The sequence below is a fragment of the Cyprinodon tularosa genome, unplaced genomic scaffold (assembly GCF_016077235.1).
Source record: "Cyprinodon tularosa strain WSP-4 unplaced genomic scaffold, ASM1607723v1 ctg104, whole genome shotgun sequence".
Classification (NCBI taxonomy): domain Eukaryota; kingdom Metazoa; phylum Chordata; class Actinopteri; order Cyprinodontiformes; family Cyprinodontidae; genus Cyprinodon; species Cyprinodon tularosa.
The window spans coordinates 835,225-861,526 of record NW_024037827.1 but is presented as its reverse complement, the minus strand read 5'-3'; the positions used below and the strand labels follow the sequence as shown (position 1 = coordinate 861,526).

Here is a 26,302-nt window from a genome sequence, read left to right as displayed (position 1 = left end):
ACAATCTCCTGCAGTTCAAACCGAGCATCAGTATGGGGAAGAAAGGTGATTTGAGTGACTTTGAACGTGGCATGATTGTTGGTGCCAGGCTGGTCTGAGTATTTCAGAAACTGCTGATCTACTGGGATTTTCACGCACAACCATCTCTAGGGTTTACAGAGAATGGTCCGAAAAAGAAAAAACATCCAGTGAGCGGCAGTTCTGTGGGCGGAAATGCCTTGTTGATGCCAGAGGTCAGAGGAGAATGGCCAGACTGGTTCGAGCTGATAGAAGGGCAACAGTGACTCAAATAACCACCCGTTACAACCAAGGTGGGCAGAAGAGCATCTCTGAACGCACAGTACGTGGAACTTTGAGGCAGATGGGCTACAGCAGCAGAAGACCACACCGGGTGCCACTCCTTTCAGCTAAGAACAGGAAACTGAGGCTACAATTTGCACAAGCTCATGGAAATTGGACAATAGAAGATTGGAAAAACGTTGCCTGGTCGGATGAGTCTCGATTTCTGCTGCGACATTCGGATGGTAGGGTCAGAATTTGGCGTCCACAACATGAAAGCATGGATCCATCCTGCCTTGTATCATCGGTTCAGGCTGGTGGTGGTGGTGTCATGGTGTGGGGAATATTTTCTTGGCACTCTTTGGGCCCCTTGGTACCAATTGAGCATCGTTGCAACGCCACAGCCTACCTGAGTATTGTTGCTGACCATGTCCATCCCTTTATGACCGCAATGTACCCAACTTCTGATGGCTACTTTCAGCAGGATAATGTGCCATGTCATGAAGCTGGAATCATCTCAGACTGGTTTCTTGAACATGACAATGAGTTCACTGTACTCAAATGCCCTCCACAGTCACCAGATCTCAATCCAATAGAGCATCTTTGGGATGTGGTGGAACGGGAGATTCGCATCATGGATGTGCAGCCGACACATCTGCGGCAACTGTGTGATGCCATCATGTCAATATGGACCAAACTCCCTGAGGAATGCTTCCAGCACCTTGTTAAATATATGCCACGAAGAATTGAGGCAGTTCTGAAGGCAAAAGGGGGTCCAACCCGTTACTAGCATGGGGTACCTAATAAAGTGGCCGGTGAGTGTATATATGAAGGATGCAGGAGTAAGACAACATTATTATTGATTAAGAGGAGAAAAACTGCAGGGAACATAAACTTGAGGTAAATGTGAGATAACATGAAAGGATACTTGTACTTGTCGTCCTCTGATTATGAGGGACTGGGTCAGTGGAGCAGCAATCTCAGCAGAGACTCCCAGACCTAAACCCTCCCCACCTCCTCCATCTCTGGTGCAACCCTGATAGCCAGCTGAGAGACATAGTCCCTCTAGCATGTCCTTGGCCATACTGTGCCTTCTGTGATGTACCTCCTTCCAGTGCGATGTGGCCGGAACGTCTCCTGTGGGAGACATCCAAGGGGCATCCAGAGCAGATGTCCCTGCCACCTCTTTTAACTCCTCAGAGGAGATGAGGCTTAACTCTCCCGGATGGACTAGCTCTTCACCCAGATTTCATGACCGTACCTGAGGGTACCGACGAAGACCGGCCAGTAAATGGAAAGCTTTCCCTTTTGGCTCAGCTCTATCTTCACCACAACAGATCTATCTAGCAATGATCCGCCTAGCAATCTCCCTCTCCATTCTCCCCAAGATTCTTGAACTCCTCCACATGAGGTCTACCCTCCAACCTGAAGAGGGCAAGCCACCTTTTCTGTTTTAGAATCACAGCCTCTGGCTTGGAGGAGCTAATCTCTCTCTTGGTTGATTGACACTCAGCTTTGAACCACCCCAGCGGACATTGCGGACCAAACCCCTCTCCCACCCCCTCGCTGTCAATAAAAAAGGATATGAAAAGGACCAGTAAAGGAGGGCATCCTCCTAGAGTCTGACATGAAACGAGTAAGGGCCAGATTTCATGCCATCAATGCGGACAACACTCCTTCCCCAATGTACAGTGACAAAATAGCCTTTAGGAAAGGGCCCCCTACATTGTACTCCTGGGGTGGAGTCGGGGGAGTAGGAGACCGGTTTGGAAAACTCCCATTCACCCTCAAACACACAGCAGAGTGTGTACATGGTGTTAGTCCAGCATTTAAAGCCAAGACGAAAACCACACTACTCCTCCTGAAGTCAAGATTTGAGAATCAACTTGATTCTCTTCTCTTTTAACACTGTTGCCTAGAAACCCTGGCATTGGCATTTCCCTAGAGGCTGAAAGTGTGATGTACTTCTAGTTGGAATTCACCCTTCTGATGGAGACAAACTGGTACCCCAGTACAGGGACACTGTCCCTGACCACCACATAATGTAGAATAGGGTGCAAACCATGACGACCCATCAACTTCCAGAGACTTGAGTTACTCAGAGCAGATCTCTCCACCCACAAAGCTTTGCCACCATTGAGTCCTTTGACCACATCTATGACCTCAGCTTGGGGAACCAACAAGTCCAACTATGAGTATCTAGTCTCTGCTTTCACCAGGGAAGTCCTGTCAACTGGGGTTGAGGAGAGCTTTAAAGTTACCCTTCCACTGTCTGACCATGTCCTCATTCAAGATCAGCAGCTTAAACTGAGAACAGCAATAGCAATGCACTGCTTCCCCCTCCAGAGGCGCCGGGCGGATTGCAGAAAAAATTATTGGGATTTACTGATTTATTATGTCCTCAAAAAGAGAAGAGAAGAATCCATGATGTTGTCATAATAAATGGAAGCAGAGCAACAGAAAAATAATTCATCAGGGCTTACAGATTTATGTTTTATGGGGGATCAAACAGACAGCTGGTAATTACATGTTTTAAGCCAAAAGTAAGTAAAACAAACCGTTTTATGTTAAATTAAATCATGTTTTCAGCTGTTTTTCTTCAATTTTTTCAGAGATAGTTTTAGGCATATTTTTTTTATTTCCCTCTGTTTTTATATAGATTTTTTACCTGAGAGATGTTTTTTTCTTTAAATAAAATGTGTTTCTTTGACCTAAGTACTGCTTTTGGTCTTCATTTAAAGAATAAAAACCTAATTTTCTGCAACAATGATGTGCCAGTGTTGAAGGCTAAATGCATTTGGCTTAAATTTCCTTATCAGTTTTTCTTACTTTCTCCCTTTTTTCTTTGCATTTTAAATATTTTCTCCTGGGAATACTCCATTTTTGCTTACTTTTAATGCACTTTTTAAATAAAGTTAAAGAAAATGTGTCATCAGTGACCACAGGGGGGATGTTCTGTTTCTGCCATCCGTGTGGACATCAAACAGTCCAAATATAGATCAGGTTGTGTAGCTATGGTGCCCCATTTTTTTTTTTTTTTTTTACTTCTGCAGCCGCATTCCCATAGAATAAAGCTGGTGATTGGAATTGAACATGAGGTTATAAAACTGTATAAAGGCAGTAAAGTGCCTCCCCTTGTGTCATTAAAGAAAGAACAGACAGGATGTCTTCCTCCTGTGCAGCATCAGCAGCAGTGCACAACCTCAATTTCCAGCATGAATGGATTCCCCGTTGAGACGTTCGAAAGATCTCGGGGGGGTGTACGGTGTGAAGACTAATGAGGCAGAATGAAATATAACAATTATGAAGGAGATATCACACAGACGTCAACATGCTGTAGACGGGAGATGTGACAGGCAATTTGATGAATGGATTTTTCTGAGGCGTCATGGCGGTGAAGAAAACGGATGAACATTGCAGCTGCATTACATCCATTTAAATTTCTTATTGCGGCTTGTGATGCCGTGCAATTAATATTAATTTAAAATAGATTATAGATATGAAAAGATGTCATTCACATGCTTTATCATTCTGTCTGTATTCTATGATTCTATGAAAAAGCTCCTAGAAATATCACAGCTTTTTGTATAATAATTAATTATGTATCTGTTGCCCTTGAATTTTGTTTTCCTTATTTTGTTACTCTGCAGCCACAAAGTACAAGGTAATTTATAAAGATCTGATTTAATAGTTTTGCTTTAAACCAATTTCCGTCATGATTTTATCCAGTTTGCAGGATGACTTCCCCAAACTGGCAAGCACTCTGGCATCGAGGTAGTGGCAGCCAGCAACGCGGGGGGGGTGGGGTGGGGTGGGGGGGTGGGGGGGGGGGGGGGCGAGGGGTTAAGTTGGCCGCTGGGCAGCTGACTGGACCGGATCTGACGTTTGAAACGAGCAATCAAGCCATCAGCCAGGGACAGAGCGACTGAACCCGACCGGACCAGCCCTGGAGCTCACGGCTCGGTTTCTTCTTCTGTGCTGCAGTCGACCAAAATCCCAGACAATTTTGAAATTCCCCCACATTTTTTTAGGTATTATGCTGCGTTCACACCGGACACAGCAGGCGTGGCAGAAGCAGCGAGTTTACATGCAAAGTCAATGGTTGACACGCCTGAAGGCGCTTCAAAAGGTCCCGCTTCAAGTTTTGAGCAGCAGACGCAGCGCGTCTGAGCAGCTGAAGCAGCGCGTCAGGCGCGTTTAAGCATCTGACGCGCGGGATGCGCCGCAAACGCGCTGCTGCTTGAGATGGAAAAATTGAACTTTTGCTTCTCGATGCGCTGCATCAACCAATCAGAGAAGCTGATCTGGGAGCTGGCAGCGAGACAGAAACATCGCTGATGACACAGAGCGCTGTGATCACTCCTCTGAAACAGTTTATTGACGCATAAATTAACTTAAAATGCAGAAATCTGCCGGCAGAATATGTTCGCTTTTATTATTCTGGTGCCTGCAGTTTGGATTATTTAGATGAAAAACACCTACCAGCTGCCGCAGTGAACCGCGAGGAGGCGACCTGGCCAGAGGCTGCTGTTGAATGGATTCCTACTGACAGCGCACCGCTGTATGTGGGGGTCTGAGCAGCTCTGACAGAAATAATATTCGAAGGCAGGATTGTAATCTGGATGAACTGACTGCACTGATGAAGTTTTCAGGTGTATTTTCTCACTTAAAAACATATTAAAACTACTTTATTCCCACTGATCACAGCAAATATAGCTGCAAGGCAGAGAAAGGATAGTGAAGCTCCGCCCAACGCGCGTCAGACACACTTTTGCACCGCGCAGCCAGAGCAGCAAAGCTGCTTCAACAATGCATCAGAACTAACTGGTACAAGCAGCAAAAATGAAACAGCAGACGCGATTTTGCTGCTCTTGCTGCGTCCGGTGTGAACGTAGCATTACAAGTAGGACATGTCCGGGAAAAAGAGGACGTGTGTTGTGTTGAACCAAAGGCAGATCTAAAAGTTGCAGGATACCAGCCCTCTGGAACTGGAATTGCCTACACCTGATATAGAGGGTCTCAAAAACTCATACACCAATTAAAAGTTAAAAGTTAAAAGTGAAAACTGATTTCTAAAAGAAGATTATTTCATAATCTGAGAACAGCATACAGGGTGGCTGTTCCCAGTGGAGGAGGCAGCAGAAACAATGTCGTTACAAAGGGGAACATTTTGGATTTATACTTTAAAATAAAAACCATCTAGCAGTTTTACTCTCGCCTATAATGTAAAGCAAGACCTGCTAATGAAAATAAAAGGTTTAATGATTGGTTTAAAGTCACATAAACCATCAGAAGAGAAAAAAAGTTTATATCTGCAGCTTTTTGAAGCGGCCATATTGGAAATGTGTTCATTGCCCTCTAGAAACGGAGAAAATCCAACTTTAAAGCTCAAATATTTCATAAATTTAAAAGAAAAAATGACCACATTTGGTACAAATAGTCAGTATCAACATAAATGTGGTCAGATCTCCATCTACAGTCAGAGGGAGATCCATACTGTGGACGCTCCATACAGAAAGGATAGCTCTTCCTAACAGCAAAGATGCAGAAAAGTAGACTGAGAGGCTGCGATCCCCAGAGAAAGGTGCTTTTAGGAAGTAATGAATGGACTGCTGCAGTGTCTGAGTCCTTTTGTCTGGAGGGGATGTGGGAGAAAACATCTTCCCTCTATAAAGGAACGTGGCAGCACGAATCTGGTTTGCAAACCTCCATCTAAATGAACCAGGAAAGCTCAGATATCCTTTGGAGTGAGATGACACCAGAACAATCCATCCGACTGTTGGAGTCTGAGTCCAGCATAAATTACTTCTAATGGGGCAGAATGCGACGTGTGGAGGCTGTGGTTGCTCAGCTGCCTCCTCATTACTGCCTCAGTCATCGTACGCAGGGACAGTCCTGGTTTTTCTGTCTGCGTCAGTCTTTGTTTCAGGAGGAAAATAAATGTCCTTCAGTTGCTGATAAAATCAGAAAGAAAATTCAAAAGAAATGTAGAGATGCATGTTTGATTCATACAGTTTCAGGATTCCTGTCCATCCTTGGACCTTCTGGTGGAAACAGGCATATATTTAAATATATACATTAGAATTGTAATTTAGCAAAATCAGGTGACTGAAAGACAATATTTACCTTTATTTTCTTTTTCATTTTTAATATTCTGTGCATTAGATGTACGGAATGATTTAATCATTCATTAGAAGACGTGTTAAACCCTAAAATACCTAGGTTGTTAAATATTTATCCATTAAATATAGTTTTTTCCACCCATACTATAATGCTATAAGCTACTTCATAAATTCGAAGGTTTTTTTTAAATACCCCACAAGTCAAATTAGTGAAGCAGAGATCCATTTTTTTATTTTCATTGCATAAGTCATGAAGTAAAGATAAATAAAACATGGAAGCCTGTATAGATAATACCCTGTATAATCACTTATTGTAAAACGGCCTTTAAATCAACCTTCACCTGCCGTACAATCGGTAAAGTTTTTAATTTCTGGACAATATTTATGTTAACAATCGTTTATTGCTTAATAATAAAGGAAAATAGCATTTCTATTGTATTTCTACTCTATATAGGTACAGTATAACAACAATGCAGTTACTCTTGTTAATGGCCAAGTTTGATGAAATGGAACATGTCTGTAATTGATGCATTAAGAGCCAGCAAACACTTACATTAAGGATTAGTCACAACCTGTCAGATAGACGCTTGGTGTGTTTACTGATGTCTCTAAAGCAGCGGTGTCATGGTGGGTTTTGGTTGCTAGCCCACATGCAGAACACAACCGGAGACAGGGGAAAAAGTTCAAAAGGTTTATTGAAATACACAGAACTGATTCTGGGGTAATCTGGTCCAGGACTGGTCACGACTGATTTTCACTGCAGAGGGGGACAGAATGGTTAGCAGAAGCCGGGTAATCTTGCTGGTTGATTGAGCGCAGGTCTGTACCTGTTCTGAGGTTTGTGCAGGGTGGCGGAGGGGGAAACCTGAAGGGTCCAGAGGCAGACGGCAGGCTGAGGGCTGACAGGTTTGATTTTCCAGGGTTCTTCCCCGATCAGACAGACTGGTTTCAGACAGGGAAACCCTTCCAGAGTTTCTGATCTCCAGGGCTCTTCAGTAGTCAGACAGACTAGTTTCTGACAGAGAAACTCTTCCTGAGTTTTTGGTTTCAGACAGGTTCTTCCTAGAAGCAGAGAGGACAAAAACAGATTAGGTTCAGGTTCAGGTTAACAGGGAGTCTAGATTCAGACAGGCAGGTTGGCTCAGATCTGCTAACCATAACTGGCAAAACACTCTGGCGCCGGAGTGTTGTCCACAGCACACTTAAGTACTGGTCCCCTGATGAGCAGATGAGAAGCAGCTGGTGAAGTCAGCTTCAGGAGATCCAGTACGCCCTCTGGTGGAGGAAGGTAGACAGCACCCCAGATCCCCACAGAAGTAAAAACAATCAGGAAGGGATCCTTGGCGCCCTCTGGTGGGCAAGCCTCTGGATCCCAACAAGCGGTGGGCAACTCCAGTCCTGGAGGGCCTGTATCCTGGAACTTTTACATATTTCCTTGACTTAAAACACCTGAATCAAGTAAATAGATAATTAAAAGGACTCTGGAGAAATCGATTGAATACTGGGGAGGTAATTCAACCATTTGATTCAGGTGTGTTGGACCAATGATGAATCTAAATGTTGCAGGAAACCGGCCCTCAAGGGATGGAGTTGCCAACCTCTGCTCTAAGGTAACAGAACACACAGGAACTGTTTTTAATTTCTCCTTAATTTCTCTAATTTTAGTTTAAATTATGTTAAAGTCTAGTCCTGTTTGGGCATCATTTACTAAAAGAACAGGCAGTATTTATAGAGTTACTGAAAGAGTGATGTCTCCAGTCTGGGATTAGCTCAGAGGTGTTAGCGCCTTCATGGAGTGGTAGCCTTCTTTACAATTAGGAACCGGCGTCAACCTAATCGATTTATAAGAATGCAAAAATAAAACTTTTTCACACCCAGTCAATGCTGTCTAAGTGTTTTATTGCTATTTCTAAAATTTGTCATGGAGTTTTTAAGAGATCTGACCCCCATGCAGGAAACCACTCAGAGAACCAGAGTAAAATTTTAACAGGTTTATTGAAATAATCAATAAGGTTGATCCAGGGTAACTCGGAGAGCTGGTGAACCGGAACTAGAAATGAGAAGGAAAGTTCAGAGGTTAGTTCAGGGTCCGTGGGAACTTTGAACGTCTTGCAAAAATCAGAGATGAACGGGACTCACGTTAGCAGAAAAAAGTTCTCTTCCCAGAATCCAGTCGGTGTGGGTTTATCCAGAGATTGGGGGCCTCATTGGAGGGCGGACAGGTTTTGGGTTTGGTTGGTTCCTTGAGGAGCAATGGAGCGGACTGCCACTTAGATTTCCAGGAGAACTTGAGCGGGTCGTGTGGAGATTAATCCCCTGCTCAGTGTGAAGCTCAAAACAATCCTTCCAGGGGGAGAAGGCCAAAAATCCAGTTTGCAGGATGACTTCTTGCCTAAAAGGCAAAGACAAAAACAAGGTTAGAACTCAGAGAGACAAAGACTCTGGCGACAAGGTAGTGGCAGTCCACCGCTTAAGAGTCCTCAGTAATGAGCACAACCAGTCGCAGGTGTGTGGGAGGACCAACGAGAACAGGGCGCCACCTGGTGGTGGAGGGAGAGAACACAAAAAACAAACACAACCCACACAAACTGGATTCCTAACAAAATTAATATCAGAATCCTATTGGGTTGTTTTATACACTGGCCCCTGTTGGCCCCTGTCTAGATCCGCCTATGCTCAGGATGAGGGACTGTTGCAAAATCTGTTTACTTAGAGAATCTTTTAGACGTCATAAGATCAACTGAATTTATTCTTGCATCTTATCCGGATAGAAACTGATTGTTTGTAATTGGATCTGTCTTATAAGATTGTTCTCGGATAAAATCATTCAAATGGAAAGAATCTGGAGCTTATTATTCTCTAAATTATTATTTAGAAAATAATAATTATTTTCTAATTTAGAAAATAATTATTATTTTCTAAATTATTATTTAGAAAATAATAATTATTTTCTAAATTGCCTTTAGATTACCTTTTTGTTTTGTAAATTATCACACAAATAATTAAACCAGGCTTTATCTTATTGACAGACATGTTAACACACCTAGCTTTCTGAAAAGACGTCAGTGTTTTTAAACAGACGTAGCTTGACAAAGGGAAGGCTTTATTGGTATTATTGGTAAATACAATCAGTAAAACAGTTTAAACTATAGGAAACATTTACTTTAATTTTTTTTTACTGACCTTAAAATAAATCAATAGAACATTTTATAGAGATTGAAGTAAGACATGTCAACCACACAGCTGGATTTATGGATAAATGTATCTATGCCTTTGTAATCAGTTCTTCACCATCAGCACAAAGTTTCCGGTTTAAAATCGTCAGCTTTTGAAGAAGCTTAAGATCCTGTTTTTGTTCTGCTCTTTGAAGCCTTTTCACATGAGAAAAGCAAAAGAAAAGAAAGAAATCCATCTAAATTGGATTTGGTTCTGTTTGATTTATGATTCTGATCTCCAGGTCCTCCTCTGGTTTCCATGGCACCCAAATTTGGCACATTTAGTGCACAAGGCCTGTAATCACAAGGAATGGGAGTTATTAAAAAATGATAAATGTGACAATTTCCTTGAAACCAAAGAAACTGTTTCAGCGGAAGAGAAAAGGGCGTCTCGTTACGTCGGTTGTTGTTAGTTTTTTTCTTTTCTCCTCTCGAAGCGTTTCTGTCGACGCCACAGCTGTTGAGAGTTTGATAAAAACCTGTCTGTCGGTTTGTTTGAAGTAGGCTCGGGGCACATCTGTGCTCTTCTCACCGTGGATTTTCTCAAAGCAGCTAAAGGACAAAAACATTCCTGAGATGTAATGATTTCCGCAGCCCGTCTGTTTGGGTAACAACCGGGATGCTGTGCAGTGCAGCTGTGTAGTTAATGACGAGTGAAATTGAATGTTTAGTTTTTTTATGCCTTACCAGACATATCATATTGTTTTATTTATGTTCCTCAACATCTGTTTAAGTCTGTAATGTGTTTAGAAATCATCACTTGATGCTTTTCTTGCTCATATTTTGGTTGAATATTAACTCAGCCATTATCTGTGCATTAAATATGAAGGTACCAGCAGCCGCCGGTTGCAGAGGAAACACATTAGCTGATGATGTGTTTCCAACCTGCGGCCTGGGGGAGCTTAGCCGGTCATCTATGTAAAATAAAAGATAGATTTGATGTCTGCCTCTGAGATTATAGCTGATCCTTTCATTCTTTCTCCAGAATTTATTCTAGAATGGTTTTATTATTGCTGTTTTCTAACCGCCTCATATGTAATTAGGCTGTATTTGTTATAGAAAATTACCGTCGCTGTTTATTTCTTGATTGGATATCTCTTCACATCAATAGAAAGGGAAATAGGTTTGGAATTAGGTTATTTTCTAACTGTTTTGTAATAAATGAGGTATATCATCTTATCCCAGCAACATTGGTCAGGATAAGCCCCCCCACCCCCTCTCTGAACAGGACTGAGCTGTTATGATGATTGAGCTGGATGGATAAACACTGATAATTCACAGAAGCAATACCCTGCTTTGCTTTTAAATTAAATGCTAAATTGCTGCTGGATAACAGCATCATGTTTTTGCGTCACCATGGGCTGCCCCATTGGGGGCGCGATTACAGAAAAGAGGGTTCAGAGAGGAGGAAGAGGATGAGGAAGATAGAGGAAGCCAATCTGGGGGCAGGAATTACAACAATGTTTAATAATGTTGAGAAACAATAAATTAGGCAGAAGGTTTGTTTGAGTTTTGTTTTGATTATTTAAATTGCTTTGGGAAATTATTCATTCACTGTAAGCTTTTTTAGATCTGATTATTTTACAAGCACATATTGAGGTTTACCATGAAGAGCTAAATTCACAGCATCCACCATAATAAAGCTATCAAAACATGTATCCAAATCAAACCAAGGGGCTAGGGTTGTCAAGATATTAAAATTGCTTGATATCAATACTCAGGAAAGTATTTGATTCTTTATGCAAAAAAAAAAAAAATCACAAATAATAAAGGCATAAACATATTTTTAGTAAAATGAAAAACTCAAATGAAGATGCGTTTTCTTCTGAACCACAGTTTAGTTTTAGATTTTTGTGTCATGATTTTATTAAAGGTCTGACCCAAAATGCAGAAGACCAAACAGAGAGACCACTGAAAAGTTTTACAGGTTTTATTGAAGAGATCAGGCACGGTGCAGAGTTGCTCTGAACTCAGCTCGACCGGAACTGGAAGGTGAAGGGAAGACAAACGATTAGTTCAGGCTCAGTGGGAAATTTCATTCGTGGAATTGGAGAAGAGGATCTGGTTGTTGACTCAAGTTTCCAGAGAAGTTGTAGGATCTATGACTCCAATCTGTGTGTTGTTTTCCAGTGTTATTCTGATTCGGTGGAGGGCGGAACAGGGTTTACCCAGAACTCGGATGGTTGTTGGTGAACGGAGAAACTGACTGCCACTCAGATTTCCTGCTGTACTTTAACGGGTTGTAGTGGAGATGAATCCCTTGCTCAGAGAGTTAACTCAACGTCCTCTCAAGGAAACAGGTTCCAAACCTCCAGTTTGAATCCCCAGCTCGGTTTGAGGCTCAGTTGATTCCTTCTGGGAGAGAAGATCCGAAAAAGTCCAGTTTGCAGGATGACTACCTGCCGAGAGGCAAAGACAAAAACGAAGTTAAAAATCAGGTAGACAAGAACTCAGTCTTACTCACTAAAAACTCAGCTTGGCTAGAGTACCAAAAACTGACAAACACTCTGGCGTCGAGGTAGTGGCAATCAGCAGCTTAAGAGCACTCCGCTAACGAGGTAACCATCATCAGGTGTGTGAGGAGGCGGACCAGAACCAGGCGCCTCCTGGTGGTGGAAGGGAGAACAACACAAAAAAAAAACACACAGACTGGAGTCCTGACATTTTGTCTGAGGTGTTTTGCTTTTAATGTCAAAAGGAACAATTACAAAAAATATGCAAACGTTTGTTTTTCGTATCAATACCTAATATCTAAATAGCAATGGATAAAGCTTTTGAGTATGAATACTTTTAACATCCCTACAAGGTTTATTACAAATACAAATAAAATACTAAATGGTTAATAAAAGTAAAAACTAGGGTAGATTCATTAGAAACATTTTAAAGCATTTTAAAATATAAGTAAAATTTATTCCCTTTTCCTATATACATACAGGTGCTGGTCATAAAATTAGAATATCATGAAAAAGTAGATTGATTTCAGTAATTCCATTTAAAAAGTGAAACTTGTATATTATATTCATACATTACATACAAACTCATATATTTCAGATGTTTATTTTGTTTAATTTTGATGATTACAAATGACAACAAATGAAAATCTCAAATTCATCATATCAGAAAATTAGAATATTGTGAAAAGGTTCAAAATTGATGGCCCCTGGTGCCACACTCTAATCAGCTAATTAACTCAAACCACCTGCAAAAGCCTTTAAATGGTCTTTCAGTCTAGTTCTATAGGCTACACAATCATGGGGAAGACTGCTGACTTGACAGTTGTCCAAAAGACGACCATCGACACCTTGCACAAGGAGGGCAAGACACAAAAGGTCATCGCTAAAGAGGCTGGCTGTTCACAGAGCTCAGTGTCCAAGCACATTAATAGAGAGGCGAAGGGAAGGAAAAGATGTGGTCGAAAAAAGTGTACAAGCAAGAGAGATAACCGCACCCTGGAGAGGATTGTGAAACAAAACCCCTTCAAAAATGTGGGGGAGATTCACAAAGAGTGGACTGCAGCTGGAGTGAGTGCTTCAAGAACCACCACACACAGACGTATGAAAGACATGGGTTTCTGCTGTCGCATTCCTTGTGTCAAGCCACTCTTGAACCACAGACAGCGTCAGAAGCGTCTTGCCTGGGCTAAAGAGAAACAGGACTGGACTGCTGGTGAATGGTCCAAAGTCATGTTCTCTGATGAAAGTAAATTTTGCATTTCCTTTGGAAATCAAGGTCCCAGAGTCTGGAGGAAAAGAAGAGAGGCACTTCATCCACGTTGCTTGAAGTCCAGTGTAAAGTTTCCACAGTCAGTGATGGTTTGGGGTGCCATGTCATCTGCTGGTGTTGGTCCATTGTGTTTTCTGAGGTCCAGGGTCAACGCAGCCACATACCAGGAAGTTTTAGAGCACTTCATGCTTCCTGCAGCTGACCAACTTTTTGGAGATGCAGATTTCATTTTCCAACAGGACTTGGCACCTGCACACAGTGCCAAAGCTACCAGTACCTGGTTGAAGGACCATGGTATCCCTGTTCTTAATTGGCCAGCAAACTCTCCTGACCTTAACCCCATAGAAAATCTATGGGGTATTGTGAAGAAGAAGATGCAATACACCAGACCCAACAATTCAGAAGAGCTAAAAGCCACTATTAGAGCAACCTGGGCTATCATAACACCTGAGCAGTGCCACAGACTGATCGACTCCATGCCACGCCGCATTGCTGCAGTAATACAGGCCAAAGGAGGCCCAACTAAATACTGAGTGCTGTACATGCTCATACTTTTCATGTTCATACTTTTCAGTTGGCCAACATTTCTATAAATCCTTTGTTTTTATTGGTCTTCAGTAATATTCTAATTTTCTGATATGATGAATTTGAGATTTTCATTTGTTGTCATTTGTAATCATCAAAATTAAACAAAATAAACATCTGAAATATATGAGTTTGTATGTAATGTATGAATATAATATACAAGTTTCACTTTTTAAATGGAATTACTGAAATCAATCTACTTTTTCATGATATTCTAATTTTATGACCAGCACCTGTACTACAATCCTGCAGTAATCTTTGTAATTGCTGTTTCTTAAACACCTGTAAATCTGATGCACTAGCAGCATCACAGGCATGGGTCCACTGGGGGCATTGAAGCTTAAAAACCATGACGAATACGACTACTGCAGCGAGGTTTACTTACTGAATAGCTAAAATCGGTGGGCAGCTAAGCTACAGTGGAAGTAGCTCTGCGGTCACCATAATAAGTGCTATCTGAATAGTGCTGGCAGTTAGGAAGGAGCTAGGGGCAGGAACTTGGATTATTTGTGAGTAGCTGACTGAACCACAAACAGTGGCCTTTGTGGTAAATGTTTTGATTGCACTAAATGCTGCACATTGAATAGCAATAGTTCAGTAATGCTTTATGCAGAGCTAAACTTTCATAATTCCATCAGTATTAGAAATGGAAATGTAGATTCTGTTTACAGCAGATGTAAAACTCTTACATGCAAGATTTGATGCCTTGCTACTGTAGATATTTTTTCCCATATTTAGTGGAAGGAGTTGTGCTATAATTAAAGTTCATAGACGGTTCACATTTCTTATCAAGTGCTCTGACCCACATGCAGTAAACCAACACAGAGAGACCAGGGAAAAGTTTAACAGGTTTATTGAGATGGATGTGATGAGTCCATTGCTGCTCTGAACATTGTTTAACCGGAACTGGAAAGTGAGGGGAAGACACTGCGGTTAGTTCAGGCTCAGTGGGAAAATTGATTCTTGAACTTGAAGAGGTTGCAGACTCATGTTTCCAGAAAATTGTTGTCTCTCAAGTTGGTGTCGGATGTTCCAGTGTTTGTCTTTTTCGATGGCGGGCGGGGTTTACCCAGAATGCGGTTGTTTGTTGGAGAACGGAGAGGCTGACTGCCACTTAGATTTCCTGCGGTACTTGAACGGGTTGTTGTGGAGATGGATCCCCTGCTCAGAGAGAAGCCCCAAATGATCCTTGGGGGTAAAGGGTTGACCAGAACCACAAACTTAAATCCTCAGCTCAGCTTGATTCTCAGAAGATCCTTCCGGGGGAGAGAAGGTCCGAAACATCCAGTTTGCAGGATGACTTCCTGCTGAGAGGCAAAGACAAAACAGCGAGGTTAAAACTAAGGTAGACAAAAACTCAGTTTGACTCAGCAAAACTCAGCTTGGCTACAGTACCCCAAACTGGCAAACACTCTGGCGTCGAGGTAGTGGCAGTCAGCAGCTTAAGAACACTCCGTTAACGAGGAAACCTTCCGCAGGTGTGTGAGGAGGCCAACCAGAACCAGGCGCCACCTGGTGGAGGAAGGAAGACAAACACAAATCAAACCACAGAGACTGGAATCCTAACATGCATAAAATATCGGGTTTCTAAATAAAGCTAAATTATTTTAACCTCCAAGCAATCTGATGGATGATTGGCTTAAAAAATCAATTACACATGTGAAATATATGTGTATATAAGAAATATATGGGTTTCAACACGAACAATGATGTTTTAGCTTTTCAGGACACCACAGGGTGCACTGGATTTTCTGAATTATTGTTTAAATGTACTTAAAGTCATCTGGTCTTGTTTTGTGGTGTATTTTTAGAAATATTTGCTTCCGATTTTTAATATGTTAATACATTAAATCTTGATTATTTCTTTCTGCTGTGTGTTTTCCTTCCTTGTCTGTTCAGTTCATGTTAATCAGAGCGCCGCTGGTTCACTAATGAAAAGTCAATTATCTGCCTCCTCTGTTATCCTCTTTGGCTGCAGCTAAAGAAGCACCAGAAATAACTTCTGAGGTCAAATCTATTTGTTGATTCAAGTTTTTAATTGCTTCTCATTTATCTAATCAGTAATAATCATCTATCTTGTTTGCTCTCATCATGGCATGAGTATTTTTTTTGGGTGCTAAATAAAAAATGTTTCTGAACTTGGTGTAACTGTTGTTCAAAAGAAAAGATTTATTTTTACTCTTCCTCCACCAAGAGTTTAAATCCATTATAAATTTCATAAAACTGAGAAGATTATTGAAATGTGTTACAGCAAAGCATTTTCATTTAGTTTCGAAACTCACTGTTAGGTTTTATTTTTCATCAATAATGAAATTACATTTTTTGCAAAGACAAAGCTTCAGATTTCCAGTCTTAGTGTTGTATGTTCAAATAACGTTGTTAATTCAATACTTGTTTAGTCTAACTCAACTATGCAAGAACGAGTTCTTCCAAATAATTGTTTTTCATCCAATCAGGGGTTAAATTCAATAAACTCTGTTTGTTATTAAAAACTAACACTTAACAGAATTTCTCCCAGAACTCCAAACTATCTGCAGAGGTGGGTTTATATCCATCTCGTTACCAATCATGTGGGATTTTGGTAAATCATAAGCTCCATCAATAAAAAAAATTCTGTAGAAAGTGTTGGGTAAAAGCAGTGGGCAGCACTGCTGCCTTGCAGCAAGAAGGTTCTTGGTAACCGGGTCGGTGTCTTTCTGTATGGAGTTTGCCTTTTCTCCCAGTGCATGCATGGGTTCTCTCCGGCTTCCTCCCACAGTCTAAAAACAGGACTGTCAGGTTAATTGGCTTCTCTAAATTGTCCTTAGCTGTGAGTGTGTGACTGGTTTTGTGTCTGCGTGTCTCTGTGTTGCTCTGCAACAGAATGGCGACCTGTCCATTGACAGCTGTAGATAGGCACCCCAGGAAACCCTGACTAGGACTACGCAGGATAAGGATGGAGTTAGATTACAATTGATTAGTTCCAAACCCTAATCTTGTCATGATCTGCCCTGACAGCTCCCCTTAATTACTCATGCCTTTCACCTGCTTAACTCTGTCCAGCTTCTAATTATCACTCATCTCATCCACCTGCAGGTTTCCTTTAAATTGGGCTCAGTTCCAGCTATTGTGGCCAGATCATTGTTTGATGTTTGTTCCCTGTTTGCCTTCTGTTAGTGTCTCGTCTTTCAGTTTTGTTAGTGTTAGGTTAATTTCCAAGGTTCATGTTCCAGTTAGGAGTTTATTCTCAAGCCAGTGTCCTCAGGCGAGTTATTCCGTAACCAGTGGTGAGAGTATTTCAGCATTTCCCTTGAGGTTCTGATTTCCTGATTCTGTTCCTTCTCACCCACCGACCCTGTCTGGCCCTGTCTGTTCGCCTGGACCATGGTTGGAATCCTGCTGGATTCATCTCAAGGCACTTTACAGTTCAACCAGATCATACAGTCAAATTGATTGAGTTTTCTATCTAAGGAAAACCAGTTGATTGCATCGACTCATTGACTCTTCAGCAATCCCTCACACTAAGCATGCTTGTAGCGACAGTGGAGAGGAAAAACTCCCTTTTAACAGGAAGAAACCTGCAGCAGAACCAGGCTCAGTATGAGCGGCCATCTGCTGAGGCCCACTGGGCTTCAAGGAGACAGAAGCAGACATAGAAAAAGCAGCTGTAAATATATCCAGTTGCAGAGGGTAGTGCTGACCCCCAGCTTGTCCAGTTTGCAGATGAGATGTTGTGATATTATTGCATTGAATGCTGAACTGAAATCAATAAACGGCATTCTTACATATGTGTATATTTTTTTTTAAAACAAGGTTGTTTTCGTTAATTTAGGTTACTTACTATTGATAGAGTACCTTAGAGCTCTGGATTTTGTTACGCTGTCTTGGCTAACACACCTCTTCAACATGGCATGGAGGCAAAGGTGCACCTTGTCAACAGGCAAACCAAGCAACTGCTTGGAGCCCCGAGCAACTGGGGGGCCCCCGAGAGCCAGCTACTGTACACCCGGTAGATAAACAGCAACAGGCGAGCATGCATATAAAAATTCAGATTCAAGATTCAAGAGACTTTATTGTCATTCACATCACGTGTTACATGAGGTAGAATGAAATTGAGAGTCACGGCCCCAGTTACATCCGAATATAAAAAAATAAATTATAAAAACTAGCTACAAGATCAAATTATATAAATAGAAAAAAATATTTAAAGATATATAAAAACAAGAAGTAGAGAATAAAATGTATATTAATAGGAATGTACAGGATGGATGAAGTATGAGTAATGTAGCAGCGTGGGAAGATAAATTTAGCAGTGCAACATTTTAAAGTGTCTGAGTGTAAACTGCAAATACAGTGTCATTGGGGGGGTTAGGGGTTGAAGTGACCAAGTTATTGTTAGGGACAGTTTGAGAGTCTCACAGCTTCTGTTATGAAGCTGTTTCTCAGTCTGGTTGTCCTGCATTTGATGCTCCGCAGCCTCCTGCCTGAGGGTAGCGGGACAAAAAGTGAGTGTGCTGGGTGAGTGGGGTCCTTCATGATGCAGGAGGCCCTTTTCCTGCATCTTGAGGTGTAGATGTCTGTGGTGGTGGGGAGGTTGACTCCAACAGTCCTCTGTGCAGCCTTCACTACTCTCTGCAGAGCTTTCCTGTCTGCAGCAGAGCAGCTGCCGTACCACACGTTGATGCTGGAGCACAGGGCGCTCTCCACCACACATCTGTAGAAGGAGATGAGGATTGAGCTCCCCAGTTCTGCACGCTTCAGCCGCCTGAGGAAGTAGAGCCACTGATTCGCCTTCTTGACCACATTGGATGGAATGTTGATTGACATTGGCTTTGCCCAGTCAAAATCCAGCCCAGCCCAGGTGGATAACTTCTCTTAATGAAAATGAACGTAGCCTAGCGAATGGGTGACGTTGTAGGCCTATCGTTTAGTAAATTGGAAAGCAATTAAGTAACTGAGCTGTCTCAAGAGAGACTTTCAGGACTGGCTCTTATTTCCATAGAGTATAGTGTGCGAAGGTCTTTGGATCTGGAGGACTTAGTGTCTGCATTTGCACAAGCCAAGGCCCGTAAGCAGCAAGTCTGGAAGCAGGACCCCAATCATTTCACTACACTTACTATACTTTATATTTTGTACAAAGTTCATATTGGGTTTTTAAAGTAATTTACTGTTTTTTATTATTTTATTATACATTTATTTTAATTTATTAATTTATTCTTTACTTTTATTCTTTTATATTTTCCAAAATAACAAGGTTGTTCATGTTTAGAACATTTGGAATAAAAAAAGTTTTTATTTAATACATTTTTCATTGGTGTCAGATTATTTATAGCCTAACATAATGGTGATGAACGCTTGTCAGTAGGGCCCCCTAGGATTTTTTGCTTGGGGCCCCCACAGACTCTAGAATTGCCTCTGCATGGAGGCCCGGGACAGCACCCCTGGATTAGAAGACTGGGGTGGTGGTTTGTGTGCTTTGTGGCGGCCTAGAGGTTAGGGCATAGAGCTTGGAATCCTGGGGTTCTTAGTTTGAGCCCCACTCCAACAGACTGCCACTGAGCAAAGACCCTTAAACCCCCAAACCACTCCTCTGGCGCTGTGCAATGCAATTGGTTAAATGCAGCGGAATTCATTTTGTTGCTCTGTACTTGTGACAGTGTAATGACAATAAAAAGCTTGAAAAAAAAAAAAGGAAAGGGGACTGGAGGGTTTGCTTGAAATGTAGGGGAATCATACTTCTCAGCCTCCCCTGTAAGGCCCAAGCAAGAGTGCTGGAGTGGAGAGTCTGGATGATGGTCGAACCTCGACTTCACAAGGAGCAGTGTGATTGTCATCGTTGGTGTGGAACGGGACAAATTCTAAATCCTCTGCAGGGTTCTCAAGGGTTCATGGAAGTTTTCCCAACCAGTGAGCATTTCAGAACATAGAGAAGGCATTCGATTCAGGCTGCCTTGTGATGCGCTTCAGGAGTACTAAGTTGGGGGGGCCCTTTACTAGGGGCCATCCAATCACTGAACAAGCAGATCAGGAGTTTGGATGCTGGAGATCGGCCTGTTTTCCAGTGTGGTCCTGTTTCTCTGACCGTGACTGAGTGGATGTGCTCTCTTCGTCCTCTGACATGGGAGCTGGCTCGGAGCTCGTCTGCCTGGCTGTGTGTTTCCTGGACGGGGCCGCCTTTTACAGCTGCTTTTTGTGTCTCTGCTTCTGTCTCCTTGAACCCCAGTGGGCCTCAGCAGATGGCCGCTCACACTGAGCCTGGTTCTGCTGGAGGTTTCTTCCTGTTAAAAGGGAGTTTTTCCTCTCCACTGTCGCTACAAGCATGCTTAGTGTGAGGGATTGCTGAAGAGTCAATGAGTCGATGCAATCAGCTGGTTTTCCGTAGATAGAAAACTTTGTATCAATTTGACTGGATGATCTGGTTGAACTGTAAAGTGCCTTGAGATGACATGTGTTGTGAATTTGGCGCTATATAAATAAACTGAATTGAATTGAGTCTGCCCCACAGTTCCAGCATTAATTTGGACCTGTTCGGGGTGCATGTTGGACTCCAACTGGGCTGCTTTCTTTCATTGGTACTGTTCCTACCCTTTTATGGACAGGATTTCTAGGTGCAGCCAAAGACCTCATCCCTGCTGTTTGTGGCTGACATGTTTTTCCTAGCTTACTACAATGTAGTAAAACTACTCTAAATATTTTGTTTTCAAGAAGTAAATGTAAGTAAATATAACCAGTTATCTATCCTCAGGACAGCGTCTTAAAGTTAGACTAGCTCTGTGAGCCAGTGTCTTTCTTAGAATACATGCACAATGCAACACATGCAACAATAATGGACCTTTGAGAGGTTTTAAATGTCATGTAGGATGCTGCAAACCAGGTCCCCAGTTCAAATCCCATTTGGCTCAGTCGTATCTATGGACTTTTCCTACTGATGGTGGTCAGAGGGCCTGGCTGTGTCTATGTACTGCAGCCTTGCTTCTCTCAGTGTCCCGCAGGGCAGCTGTGGCTGTAATGTAGCTTACCTCCATGATTGGGCGAATGATTGCCACTAGTGTTTAGTTAGCTTTTGACTCTACAGAATAGTATCAGACAAATTCAACCTTGATAAGTTTGGAAGCTCAACTACTGGGATTGTTGTCGCAACTCTGTCACACTGACATTTTCAAAAGTCTCATTGTAACCCTTTAATTTTCATGTTCTGTCTGTGATACATATGTAGTTCCTTCACATTTGCAGCCTCGTCCTGCAGAAATAAGGCTACTGTCATTGTAACTGTCTCAAATGGCAGGTTAGACTCTACCAACGGGTTAAAGGCCAGCAGCTGATTTGATTTAATATTTTTAGGCGTTTTGGGGGATTTTTAGCGGCAAGTTAAGTTAATTTGATGCATGAATCGATATAGGCACTTTAAAGTATTGAATTGAACTCCCTGGGAGTTCAATTAACAATTCCACATTTGCTTTCTACCCCTTTTTATGTTTTTCACACTTGCTGATTTTTATGGATCTTGGAAATTAAGGTATGATAAAATTGAGGACACCCCTCTACATTTAGCTACTATTCTACAGCAATCTGTTCCCAAAAAATTAGTTTTATCAATTGATACTATGTTGTGAACTACTGTCTTTTAAATGAGAAAAACACCAACTTAAACAACCTATACTATATGATAAGACTTTGATACTGCATGATTGTATAATTCAAAGCTTCTAAATCTAGATCCAAAATCTAGATCCAAATCCTTTATTCTTTATGACAAAGCAAGTCTTGATACAAAAAGAAGACGCACTTTTTTTTTAGTAATCAGCCTTCCTTGTTGCTCATCTTCAGCAGTTGGAAGTTACTGCTGTTTTATTCTAACAATCTGAGATAATCTACAACTTAGTCTGAAGTATCTCTGAATGGGATGATGCAGTTCAGTGCATCATCCCATTCAAAACTAAAGAACCATCAAAATGTAAAATAATCAATTTAAATATTTAAAGCATATATTATATAGATGCACCGGTATTTCAAAATGTGTAAAAGTTACACTTTTTAAGTCCTTTTGGCTAAAACGGACCAGTGTTATCGGACCAGTGAATCTGTCAGTTCAATCTCTAACCTTCTGCTCTCTCTGCTTTTCCTCAGAGTAGCTTTGCCTCGTCTGTTCCTGTTTGGCTGTGACGTCATCCTGGAAAGAAACATCAGCTGTGCTGCTTCCATCAACACCGTTGTTTATAGATGTTGGAGATCGGCCTGTTTTCCAGTGTAGTCCTGTTTCTCTGACCGTGACTGAGTGGATGTGCTCTCTTCGTCCTCTGGCATGGGAGCTGCCTTGGAGCTCGTCTGCCTGGCTGTGTGTTTCCTGGACGGGGCCGCCTTTTACAGCTGCTTTTTGTATCTCTGCTTCTGTCTCCTTGAACCCCAGTCGGCCTCGGCAGATGGCCGCTCACACTGAGCCTGGTTCTGCTGGAGGTTTCTTCCTGTTAAAAGGGAGTTTTTCCTCTCCACTGTCGCTACAAGCATGCTTAGTGTGGGGGATTGTATTTGAGTCAATGAGTCAATGCAATCAACTGGTTTTCCTTAGATAGAAAACTTTGTATCAATTTGACTGTATGATCTGGTTGAACTGTAAAGTGCCTTGAGATGACATGTGTTGTGAATTTGGCGCTATATAAATAAACTGAATTGAATTGAATTGTTATAATCATTACTATAAGGGAAATTAATCATAGAGCTGCCATTTCTCTTTTTAAAGAAATTCAAATACCTTTCAAGTCTGCAGCAGCTGAAGGCTGAAATCAATTTTTTTTTCTGTCCTTGGAGAACAAAGACTTCCCTTTTTTGTCTTTTGATTCAGTCTCCTCTAAGAGCCAACCTAGAAAAATAAGAGCTATTGATTCGATGACTAATTCTTTTTTTTCTCTCCTCCAACAGAACAGATGGGTGGGAGCTGAAACATCAGAAGAACGAATCATCGGGAGGAGCACAGGCATGGGTGACGTCTTGCTTCCCGGTGCTGAAATGACCGCTGAGGCGTGGGAGAATAGCAGCTTGGCGAGTCCTTCGCCTGGTGTCCCGCTGTTTCTACTCATGTTCAATGACAGCGACCAGAATGAGACGCTGTTTAACTCCACCAACTCCACCTTTCTAGATGTCTCCTTGGGTCCCAGTGTGGCTGGAGTCCTCATCCCTCTTATATACATCATTGTCTGTGTCGTCGGCCTGGGTGGAAACACTCTGGTGATCCACATTGTGCTGCACTACTCAAAGATTGAATCAGTGACCAACATTTACATCCTGAACTTGGCCATCGCTGATGAGCTCTTCATGTTTGGCCTGCCCTTCCTGGCGGTCCAGAACACCCTCCAGTCATGGCCCTTTGGTTCCTTTATGTGCCGACTTGTCATGACGGTGGACTCCATCAATCAGTTCACCAGCATATTTTGCCTGACTGTGATGAGCATCGACCGTTACCTTGCTGTTGTGCACCCAATCCGCTCCTCAAAGTGGCGGCGCCCTCAGGTGGCCAAGGTGGTGAACGGCACCGTGTGGGCTCTGTCCTTCCTGGTTGTTCTGCCGGTAGTGATTTTTGCCAACATCCAGAAGGCAGGAGGCACCTGTAACATCGCCTGGCCCCAGCCGGCCAACATTTGGAGGGCTGCGTTTATCATCTACACCTCCACTGTTGGGTTCTTCTGTCCCCTCCTTATCATCTGCCTCTGCTACCTGCTCATCGTCTTCAAGATCCGCAGTTCAGGTAAAAAGGTCCATGCCACCTCAACAAAGAGAAGGAAGTCGGAGCGAAAAGTAACACGTATGGTCGTGATTGTTGTCGCAGTCTTTGTCTTCTGCTGGTTGCCTTTTTATGCCCTCAACATCCTCAACTTGCTGGTGTCTCTGCCTTCAGAGTACCAGGGACTTTACTACTTCGTTGTCGTTCTCGGATACGCCAACAGCTGTGCCAATCCAATTGTTTATGGCTTCTTGTCCGACAACTTCAAGAGGGGTTTCCGTAAAGCCCTATGTCGCTCAACAAGAAAAGTAGAGAGCCATGAGCCCGTGGAGCATCCACTGCAGCCAGAAGAGGGGAGGAGGGCGATGATGCCGAGAGAGAGCCTAAGGCGAGTTATTAGAGACGAAGATGACGACGACGAGGACGTCTCAGAAATGACGGAGATCTACAGAATCACCCAGAACGGAAACACCAGTTTCCTGCCTCAGAGCTCGCAGCCACAGAAAGGAGCGTCAGCATCAGAGATGGAAATGCCGTCACCAGACAGAAACTGCAGCGGAGAACCCAAAGGGACGGAACCCACCAACGGGTCGTCACTGACGGTCCCGCTGCTTCTTAACGGAGCTAAAAACGGGAGCGTAAAAACTCTGCCAGAAGAAAACACAGAACAGAGCGCATCATTAGAGATAAGTTATTTATAGTTGGACATATAAAGTGGATCATCAGTGATGGGGGCCTGTTCATTTGGCTGATCGATGTGTATGAATATATTCTGTATATATGTATCTGATATCTGGTCTAATTTGTGCCTTTATTTACCACTTGGATGTGCTGTGATGGTCACCTCTTGTTTTGTTGCATTAAATGTTTTCAACAAGTGCGACACAAAGGAAAATTCACAAAGCCATTTTAATGTGCTAGATGTCTAAAAATCAGATTTTACTGGTCAAACTAAATGGAAAAGAAAATTCTGAATTTATTGTTTGTGCATTTGGTATAATAGTGAGTGCAAAACATGGGCAAAAATCTGACCACATGGTTTTTCTTTGTGAATTTTCCGCTTGGTCACTTTGAAATGCTTTGTACATTTTGTTTATTTGGAGAATCACGGATAATATTTTGGGTTTTTTTATTGTTGCAGAAGGAAAGTTTAAAATTACATAGTTACGACATGTTTAAAATTTCTACATTAGTGACTCCCTCTGGTTGCGTAAAAGGTTTTTTCAGAAAAATTACTGCCTTACGCCACTTCCTATGATTTATTTCGATGTTTCATAATTTTTTTTTCTCAGTTTGTTTGTGAATAAAGCCCTTTGGTATATTTACAACAACAATGCAGGTACGATACTTTCCTTTTGGTGGTAAAAAAAAAAAGGAAATGGCCTACTGCAGCTAAGCCACTTAGCACCTCCTAGAGAAGTGTGAAAACAGTGAAGAAAAGTCCAAGATCAAGTGTGAAAAAAAGGTTTGATTCCAAGAGGAATAAGACTGAAGCAATACTTGGAAATTTAGTATAAACGTTGGTGCTCACTGAAGTGGGAGCTAAAGCTGAGGAGGTGAGATGTGACTGTTAAGTTGATGGATCGTAAGTAAACGTCCTTACAAATATTGATAGTAGTGATAGCAATCCTACTCTTTGTCTGTGTACAGTTTAAAGTATGAAGAATTAGATAGATAGATAGATAGATAGATAGATAGATAGATAGATAGATAGATAGATAGATAGATAGATAGATAGATAGATAGATAGATAGATAGATAGATAGATAGATAGATAGATAGATAGATAGATAGATAGATAGATAGATAGATAGATAGATAGATAGATAGATGTCTTAATTCAACTCCTAGGGAGTTAAATACTTTTAAAATGTCTGTATTGGTACACGCTAGATTAGGTTAAAATAACACAGTGTTGAACAGATAACACTAGGAAAGTTGGAAAAACAATGAATAGATTCAATTCAACATTTATCAGGGTTGAATTTATATAACAGGTCAAAAGTTTACACTGCACTAGTGTTAATACTTCTCAGAATTTGTGCACAAATATAGCTGAGTATCATCTAGCCTCGTGAGACCATCCTGATCCCGCGAGCTTTCAAGGTTTCACTCGCAGATCAGTCTGGAGACTCTCCTTTAAAGAAAATTTGGAGCCGTTCACCAAACGAACGTCCAATCAGCGTTGGCTTTGAGGCGGGTTGAGGTGTGACGCAACGAGAAGCGCGACAGTTCAGTCTAAAGAACATGGCGGCTTCAGCCGATGAAACTAGCGTTAGCGTGGCTATCGAGCAAGTTTTATCGGAATTACAGAGTATTTCTTCACTGAAAGAAGAGCAAAACACTGCTCTGGAGGCTTTTCTCAGAGGAAAAGATGTTTTTGCTCTTCTCCCGGCTGGTTTCGGCAAGAGTAGCCTGGCTGTTAGTACGTCATATGCTTCGTTGATCTGATTGGTTTATTTGGCCCGTCTATCACCAACATAGGCCAATCAGCTACCCAGTATTTTCACCCCTTCCCAAAATTACTTCAACGGAAGGTTTCCAGATGGATATGCGGAGCAAATCCATCTGGCGGAGTCAGGTTAAACACAGACATCAGCCGAGTGGGAAATCGTGACTTTTTCATTGCTCAGGTAAACGCTGCCAGTTGTAGGCCAAGCATGCTTGTCTGCTCTGAAAGGACG

General features: G+C 42.0%; 1 protein-coding gene across 1 annotated transcript in view; it reads left to right on the top strand.

The window, feature by feature from the left end:
* sstr3 (somatostatin receptor 3) overlaps positions 1–24,992 on the top strand; it is a 48,142-nt gene extending 23,150 nt beyond the window's left edge. Inside the window, exon 2 of the mRNA XM_038282420.1 lies at positions 22,820–24,992. Coding sequence (XP_038138348.1) covers positions 22,877–24,319 — 1,443 coding nt within the window. The 5' untranslated portion in view covers positions 22,820–22,876 and the 3' untranslated portion in view covers positions 24,320–24,992. The remainder of the gene's footprint in view (positions 1–22,819) is intronic.
* The last annotated feature ends 1,310 nt before the right edge of the window (positions 24,993–26,302 follow it).